This window comes from Mercenaria mercenaria, chromosome 3 (assembly GCF_021730395.1).
Source record: "Mercenaria mercenaria strain notata chromosome 3, MADL_Memer_1, whole genome shotgun sequence".
In the NCBI taxonomy this organism is placed as follows: domain Eukaryota; kingdom Metazoa; phylum Mollusca; class Bivalvia; order Venerida; family Veneridae; genus Mercenaria; species Mercenaria mercenaria.
In genome coordinates, this window is record NC_069363.1 from 11281302 (window position 1) to 11290512 (window position 9211).

The 9211-nt window shown below is 34.9% G+C and overlaps 1 protein-coding gene across 1 annotated transcript; it reads right to left on the minus strand.

Annotated features, from left to right (window-relative positions):
• Positions 1 to 274: 274 nt before the first annotated feature.
• Positions 275 to 2243, minus strand: LOC123523663 (uncharacterized). Its single transcript, XM_045301317.2, has 3 exons — positions 2112 to 2243; positions 671 to 1407; positions 275 to 385 (listed from the first exon to the last, which is right to left on the minus strand). Exons 1-3 carry the CDS (start codon positions 2170 to 2172, stop codon positions 320 to 322), a joined length of 864 nt encoding a protein of 287 aa, XP_045157252.2. The 5' UTR covers positions 2173 to 2243; the 3' UTR covers positions 275 to 319.
• Positions 2244 to 9211: the final 6968 nt, after the last annotated feature.

Below are 9211 nucleotides of genomic sequence, written 5' to 3' on the forward strand. Positions count from 1 at the left end.
CCGTAGTTTTGTACCAAAATGCGTCGGAATTGTAAACACCTGCCGTAGTGTTGTACCAAAATGAGCTTGATGTGTACACAACAGGCGTAGTGTACCAAATTGCGTCGGAAGTGTACACACCAGCCGGAGTGTTGTATCAAAATGCGTTGGGTATGTGTGCATCAGTCGTAGTGTACTTTCAAAAATGCGTTGGGAATGTACACATCAGTCGTTAAATGGTAGTAAATATAAGCTGAAAAAGTATATTCTAAAAGAAAGAAAATGTAACTAAATGTTATAGTTTAATTATAACAGCTTTTATTTTACATTTTTGTCGTTTTTACAAATTTTGGATAGAAAAGTAAACGTAACCAAAGTCTTCTTGCATCGTGTTACTGCATGCCATCTGTAATAAGAATATAAAACAAGATTATATACAAGTGTAGACGCGCCAACAAGAGTGTTTTAGTAAAATATATATGTAGTTTTTTCTCTCTCTCCCTACCCATACCACCACCCCCTAAATATGAACCTAAGTTTTAATATGACTGCGTTGTATAACATTTATTTTAACTTCAATATTATGAGAAATACATTTTTAAGAAAACCTTAATGTTTAATGTACAAGTAACCAATTGAATAAAGTCGAGAGAAAACAAACACCCTTGTTTTAAATCAAATAGCTTGTTACCTCGTCACACTTATTGTTAAGACCACTGTCAGCATAAACTGACATAATTCCAAATATGTCATCATCTGTAACATCGTGAACGGTTATGTCGACATCAGCATCATCATCGAAATTATAGTGATCGGTAACAGCACGAATTTCTTCAGCGGCTCTAAAGTTGCCCGCTAGTTCTAAGGCACGAGCTATAATGTATGGAACACGCTGTTCTTGAAGCCTTTCGGTCGATCTTGGCACAAAAATTTTCGCATCTGCTCTCAGTTCGGAGACTATTTCCGGAGCTTTCGGATCTGGGAGCATCCCGCTAACGAATGTATCAGCAAATTGTTGTTCTCGGGGCAGCATTATCGTTTTGGATACAACATCATCGACGGCTAAAACTGACCCGGAGTACTGCAATGCTCCTGGACCATTCTGCAATACTTGCGCATCTTTGACATGCCTTTCATCGCGAGTGTCTGCATATTGTAAGACGCTGCGAGAAAGCGGTAAGTCAGCTGGTCTTATTACAGGTCGTATTAGTGGATTAACATAAGGCATTAAATATGACGCACTCTGTGCTTGGTCAAGTTGACCATTGTAAGCACCGTGGACGTAATTCAAATATTTATTTTCTCTATATCTATTCCATCTTTCTATCTGTTTTGCAGATCTTTTCCTCTTTCTGGGTTTTCTATTCTTTTTGTTCCCCTTCTTGTCTTCATCTTCCCTAGGACTCTTTCTACTGATTTCCTTGACCCCTGTTTAAACAGGAAAACATTCATTTCAACTCAGACTGTTGCTTTTGCTTCTGATGTTCTTTATCGTTGTTTTTTTTTAATAAATAAAAAAAACAGTTTTAAGTGATTTGTGTCATATTGCGACTGTTCCCGGTTTTAGTGATAAATGAAGATCCTAGGTGCCACTCCGGGGATTATTTAAGGTATGGGCGCGTACCTGCATAGAATCACTGACCGTAGCCCAGCTTGCTTAAAGGTCAGTGGTCTCGTCCAATGCCTGAACTAATGCCCCAAAGAGCATCTGGGATTTTTCATCCAACATCAAATGCTGAAACTGTCGCAATGTGCTTTAAAACTCTAAACCTAGGTTAAAATTAAAGTAACAACAAACAACAAACAAACAAACAAATAGATGGGCATTTAGGCAGTCAGGTATGCAGGCAGACAGAAAAGCAGACAAACGTAAAAACATATAATGTTCACGTTGTAGAGTATCAAAATCATGCATCATGAATTAGCATTGTGAAATTTTATTGGTATAATAATAAAAAAACACACACAAAACAATTTAAGTTCACACCAATAGTATTAACATGTTCGGCTTTACTCGTAATTTTACCAATAAATACTGACAGCCACATAGATCTACTTGATCATGTTTTCTATTATATATATCTGGAGGCGTGCCTCATCAAAAAGGAAATATTTTGTAAATAATTGCCTACCTTTAATCTGTGCGGCACTCTTATGTTGATTTTCATGTTGGTTCTGTTGTGTTCCTTCCATATTTCATATTTATTACTCAAATCTATAGCGGTAAGAGAGAATCACCATCGATGTTGGTTGCTAAGTTGCTAAGTCGTAAATACCGCGTTGTGACGTCTACAGTTACGTCGCAATTACGTCGCCTCAAATCCCACAGAGTTGTCGTTCCTGACCTCAATTCACAGTTTATATGGGGAAATTGACAGTTACATGTTCTTTAATAGATAAAAATACAGATTTATTATTTGCGATGAAGAAGGTAAAATATGAGCTTGTCAATGCCCTTATCATAGTCATAGTGTGAAACTTGAAGGAGGAATATAATATTATATTAGCCATCCGAAAACTCTGCCAGTGCAGCATCATAGAGAATTCCGACACATGGTCGGGTTCAAGTCCCAGTACGGCAGCAGACTGATTCACCTTACAACATTTGGCGTCTACGGAGTGGCCGCAGAAAGAACTATTATATTAACCACATGCTATTACTTAATTGTTGTGTACTTCGAAACGGTGGAGAAATGTGCAACTGTATAAAGTTTATTTGGAAGAGTGAACATAGACAAACAGTGTAGAAGCTCAATCAGTAATATTTTAGAACAAAATTCTAATTCCCCGGGTTCAAATGTTGATCTTGTTCTACACAACCCTATCTATAAACATGAAATAGGAAATTCAGTTTCTTGGAAAAAGTTCTTGTAATAATGATCATTTTAATGATTTGCTCATAGCATTGGTTCAATATCTTCTTGTTTTGCCTCCCACAAGATTCTAGCATTTTCACCGATTAAAAGAGTGGTAACATGCCATCCTCCTATACTTCTGTGGAAGAGTCAGTCGATATTCATGTTGATTAGGCTAAAAATAACTGGCCGATGTAACAAATAAATTCTTGGGTTTGTTATTGACCTTCCATATCCTACCATCGTCCATCGCCTAATTATCAACGCGCGATGGTAGAATGGCAGGATAGTGGGAAGGTAGGATGGCGACGGTAGGATAGTATAGGATGGTAGGATAATAGAATAGCGATAGTAGGATGATATGATGGCGATGGTGCACTAATACCTTTAATGATATGATATTGTCCTATTGGATGAAATGGTGCACTAGTACCTTGAATGGTATGACACTGTCCTATTGGATAAGAAGTGCACTAGTGCATTTAATGGTATGACATTGCCCTATTGGATAAAATAGTATACTATATAATGCTTTTCTTGGTCAGCTCGGGTTCTGAAGATTACATATGTTTTTATAAATTGAATTTCCTTTGGACAATGATCTTATAAAGCAGGTTTGTATCTTGAAACATTGATATAGATGAAAACAGAATAAAAAGGTAGATCAAGTATTGGTTATTTGTCATTTTCCCAATTAATTATTTTATAGATTTATAAATTCCCTTTATGTCGCAGCGAAAGGATAATAAATTATATTTTGGTTAACTAAATTTCTAATAACCTAGAGCTCTATAGCAATATTTGAAAATATACTTTGTCTTTAATGAGCATATGAAAAACGTTGAGGTTCCAGGGTTGGATGACGAGCATATAGCATTTGGTCCAAGAGCTCACGGACGTTTATTGCAACAATTGAGGCCAAAAGAAGTTTATACATTTTTGGAAACAATATTTCATATCCTTCATGCAAACCCATTTCTTAAGTGTCAAAGCCGTGCCTATCTATATTTTGTTCACTTATGAACTTGTGATAGGGGAGGTAAAACTCACTTGTAAAAATTTAGGGGGTAGGGTAAAGTTTACGTCTACCAGTTTTTTCACTGTTTAATTACAGTAACTATCTGATTGTCAGTAAATGTATATATGTCAGCCAATGTCAGCAAAAAGAAATTCATCAAAAAGGAACTAAGGGCAAACTTGATATTTAAGGTCAAAGTTCAAATTCATGTACAAATCACAAATATTGGCATATTTGAAATTTATTTTTATTCTTAAAAAATAGTTTGTTATCATAGGTTACTCAGTTTTACTTATGTAATGTGTATATATCAGCCAAAGTCAGAAATGCAAATCTTATTGCAAAACGTCAAAGTCAACCCTGATAACTGAAGGTCAAAGTTCATTTTCATGCAAAAATGTGAAAAATGTTACCTTTACTTTTTTAATCTGTTTAATATGTATCCACATTATTAGTCACTGAAATTAATTCGTTTTAATATCTGTATGTCAGGCAAAGTCAGCAGTGCAGATGTAACCCCAAAACTGCCAAGGGTAAAGCTTATATCAAAGGTCAAAGGTCAAATTTGTGTGAAAAATTGCATGAATAGCTTCCTGTTTGAAATATAAATGCTATTTCTAATCATTATTTGTAATTGCTCGTGATTTATTTTAATGTATACATGTCCCACAATGTCAATAATAAAGATATCGTCTGAAATCAGACAAGTTCAAATGTGATATTAAGGGTCAAAGGTCATTTTCATGTAAAAGAATGACAAATAGCTCTTTAACTTTTCTTATTGTTGAGAATATCTTGTCGATATTAGTCAACGATATCTGTTCATTTTAATGTATAAATGTTAGGTGATGTCTAGTATGCACATATAATTTCATAACATTCAAGGTCAACCATAATATCAAAGGTCAAAGGTCAAACAAGTGAGTAAAATGTTGCAATAATATCACTTGTTTGTAATAATGTTTACTGTTTAAAAGTATTTGCTTTGTCATTTTAATAACTGATCGCTGTTCATAAGTCAAAGGCAAACCTATTATCAAAGGTCAAAGGTCAAATTTGTGTAAGAATTCTCAAAAATAGCAATTTTGCAATGATTTTTCTTTATTGTGTAGGTTATTTTTGTCACTACTAGTAAAACAGATCATTATTCATTTTAAAGTATATATAACAGACAATATCACTGTTGAAATAATAATGAAAAATTAGTCAAGGTCAAACCTGACATTAACGGTCAAAGGTCATTTTCATGTAAATATTCAAAATAAAGCATTTTTAATTTCTTCTTCGTTAAAAATTATCTTGTCATTTTGTTCATTGAAAATAATTCTGTCCTATGTTTATTTGTAAGTCAGTGTCAGCAATGCAGATTTAATTTAAAAAAAAAAACAGAGATCGTTAAAGCTTATATCAAAGGTAAAAGGTGAAATTTGCGTGAAAGATCGCAAAAATAGTATTTTTAAAATACTTTTCATTGTCTAAAGGTATTTTGTCATTATTAGTATCTTATGGTTATTCCTTGAAGTTTCATACATGTTTATATATGGGTCAATGTCAACATTGAAAATATTATAAGACATGAGTCTAGGTCAGCCCTGATGTTAAAGTTTAAAATTCATTTTCGGGTAATAAATTCAAGAGATAGCACTGTTAATTTATTTCTTTAGTCAAACATATCTTGTTATAACTTGATGTTATTTCATTTTAATGTTAACCTTTACTTACTTACTTCCTTACTGCGTTCAATCTTCTTATGGCCGTTTTATATCTTATGATTAGATGCAGCAATGAACTGCACCGTATTATGCAGGTCGCTGGCATCTCTCCACAGCCTGGTCTCAAATGGGATGTATGTTGGCCAAACTTTCTGGCGTGCTTCTTCCAGATAGGAACAGCTCTGCAGAATGTGAAACGGTGTTTGTTCCTCTGATCAGCACTGCCATTTAGCTCTCTGCAACACCCAGCTTCTGTATATGTTTTCTCAGGTCACAGTCTTCAATGCGCAGACGGAAGACAGTTAATTGGCTGTTCCTGTTTAGGTTGTGTAGACTGTCTTGATTTGGCAGGTAGCCTCCATTTATGTTCTTCTAGTCTGATGCAAAGCTGTTCTTCCACAGAGTCCGAGCTTCCCTGTATGAAGTTGGAAGTTGGGGCTGTATTTTGCCTGGTTACTTCCTTTGCAAGTTTGTGTGCAGCTTCATTTCCAGCTATGCCCACATGTGTAGGATTCCATTGAAATGCTACATTGTTGTTCTCAGACAGGAGATTGATGTTTTTCAACAGCTGCCCAATTAAGTTGTCTGATGGACTGCTGAGAGAGCCTGAAGAGCTGACTTGGAGTCTGTTAGGAATATATTGTCCCTTTTCTTCTCGCTCATACAGTTCGGGTGTCGCCGATGTGTGGGCTTGCATCTGGATCTGTAGTTTGAGCATCTCTTGCCGACTGGATGAGAGAGTGTGAGAGAGGAGCTGTCTGAAAATTTGATGTAGGCACCACTCCCAGCATTCTGAAATGCCTTTTCCACTGATCCATCGGTATATGCTTGGATCCAAGAGTGTGCTGGATGGCGGTTATTGAACATTTCTAGTGTAAGATATTGTTGCGTTCCCTTTTCTTCTACTCCTGGCACCTCCAATCTGATCTTGGGAGCACATTGTCTGGGAACCCATTCATTGGGCTCGAGCGGCTCTGTCTCTGTGTCCAATGCTGCTGCTTTCCCTTTTTGCAGTTCTTTGACGATGTGGTTTAGACTCTGTCTTTTCAGTCTGTTCTCGGTTCTGCTTTCGAGTTTTGAGTGGAGTGGGTGGGATGGTAGTCCCATTGCCTTCTCTACATGCACAAAAGCTTTGTACTCTCGTCCAATGGCTCAGGGTTGACTGTCTTTTCCATTTCTTTTATTGGAGTTGTTTTCATTGCTCCAGGATTATCCTCAGACCTAAAATTTAACCTTGTCCAGTTTATCTTTACTGATTTTGGAAGAAAGTACCAATGAGGTTGATGCGTACTCTGCTATGGGCCGTACTTTGCCTGTGTAGACTTGCAGAGGATCTTTGTATTTGCTCCCCAACTTGTTCCAGCCAGTTGTTTTCATAATGGCGAGTTTTTTGAAGGCCCTCTCCTTTGACCTTTAATGTCAGATTTGACCTTGACTAATTTTTCATTATTATTTCAAGAATGATATCATCTGTTATATATACTTTAAAATGAACAATAATTAGTTAATAGTTTTGAATTACCCTCAAAAAATAAAGAAAAAATCATTGCAAAAATACCGTTTTTTTGCCTAATTTTTACGCAAATTTGACCTTTGACCTTTGATAATATATTTGGCTTTGCCTTATTTGGATAAGACCTACAGTCCTGACCTTGCTTGACATGTATACATTAAAATAAATTGCTAACAGAAATTTATAACAAGAGCTACTATTTTTGAACAAAGTAATGAGACAGTATGTATGCTACAATTTGATCTTTTACACAAAAATGACCCCTGACCTTTAATACCAGGTTCGACCTTGACTTATTTTCTCTTCCATGACATCGCCTGACATATATACAGTAAAATGAACAACGATCAGTTACTAAAATGACAAAACAAATACTTTTAAACAATAAAAATTATTACAAACAGTTGAAATTATTGCAACATTTTACTTACTTTTTTACCTTTGACCTTTGATATTATGGTTGACCTTGAATGTTTTAAAATAATATGGGCATACCAGACATCGCCTAATTTTTATACATTAAAATGAACTGGTATCGTTGACTAATATCGACACAGATTATTAACAAGAAGAAAGTTAAAGAGCTATTTTTTCATTCTTCTACTTGAAAATGACCTTTGACCCTTAATATCACATTTGAACTTGTCTGATTTCAGACGATATCTTTATTATTGACATTGTGGGACATATATACATTAAAAATCACGAGCAATTACAAACAATGATCAGAAATAGCTGTTACATTTCAAACAGGAAGTTATTCATTAAATTTTTTCACACAAAATGGACCTTTGACCTTTGATATAAGCTTAACCCTTGGCAGTTTTGGGGTTACATCTGCACTGCTGACTTTGCCTGACATACAGACATTAAAACGAATTAACTTCAGTGACTAACAATGTGAATACATATCAAAAAGGTAAGAAAAAGTAAAGGTAACATTTTTCACATTTTTGCATGAAAATGAACTTTGACCTTCAATTATCAGGTTTGACTTTGACGTTTTGCAATAAGATTTGCATTTCTGACATTGGCTAATATATACACATTACATATATAAAGCTGAGTGACTTATGATAACAAACTAATTTTTAAGAATAAAAATAAATTTCAAATATGCCAAAATTTGTAATTTGTTCATAAATTTGACCTTCGACCTTAAATATCAAGTTTGCCCTTCATTCCTTTTTGATGAATTTCTTTTTTGCTGACATTGGTTGACATATATACATTTACTGACAATTAGATAGCTACTGTAATTAAACAGTGAAAAAAATGGTAGACGTAAACTTTACCCTACCCGCTAAATTTTTACAAGTGAGTTTTACCTCCCCTATCACAAACATAAGTGAATAAAATATAGATAGGCACGGCTTTGACATTTAAGAAATGCGTTTTCATGGTGGATATGAAATATTGTTTCCAAAAAAGTATAAACTTCTTTTGGCCTCAATTGTTGCAATAAAAGTCCGTGAGCTCTCGGACCAATTTGAGTGATGAGCTTTTGCCTGCAGTATGTCTCGGTTTCTGGTTATCTAGAAGAAAATATTTGTGAAAGGCAGAATCATATTATCAACATTGAAACGTTATTTTATCATATGAATATCCGGCGAGCAACTGTGGAAAATATCAATGATCCATTCTTTTAAAAAATATTTCGCAGAATTTGCGGCACAAATTACGTAATGGTCTTCATACATAAGGACAAAATGTAATCATACTTACATATGGCAAACAGTTCACTTATTCTCCATGTTTACTGGAAACTGCCTACCAAGGACAATTTCAAGTGAATACTTTATCATTTGACAAAACGTTTTTAGAATACAGAAGCCAGCTAATTTATGAAACAACATTTGATTGAAGTCATTGTCGGCGTCTGGTCTGGTACACGTAAGTCAAAAACGTATGATTTTCCCTCAAATTGAGACTTTAGAACAGGACTGGAAAAATGTATTGTTTTGCGCCACAGGAAGGATGGTTTCCTCGCAAGACGAACGTATAATTGAGGTAATTCAGCAAAAAAAGATAGAGGGACAGTCCGAATTAATGGCACTGGTATTAACGAAATGTTTCCCTTAAAAACAAGGTTAACATTTTAAACATTACACCATGTAAAGTTACAAAAGAGAAA

Coding starts and splice junctions, on each gene's coding strand:
- LOC123523663 (XM_045301317.2), bottom strand. CDS start 2,172: ATGGAAGGAACACAACAGAACCAACATGAAAATCAACATAAGAGTGCC. Junction 1,408..2,111: donor GAGTGCCGCACAGATTAAAG/GTAGGCAATTAT, acceptor CTGTTTAAACAG/GGGTCAAGGAAATCAGTAGA. Junction 386..670: donor TTAACAATAAGTGTGACGAG/GTAACAAGCTAT, acceptor TTCTTATTACAG/ATGGCATGCAGTAACACGAT.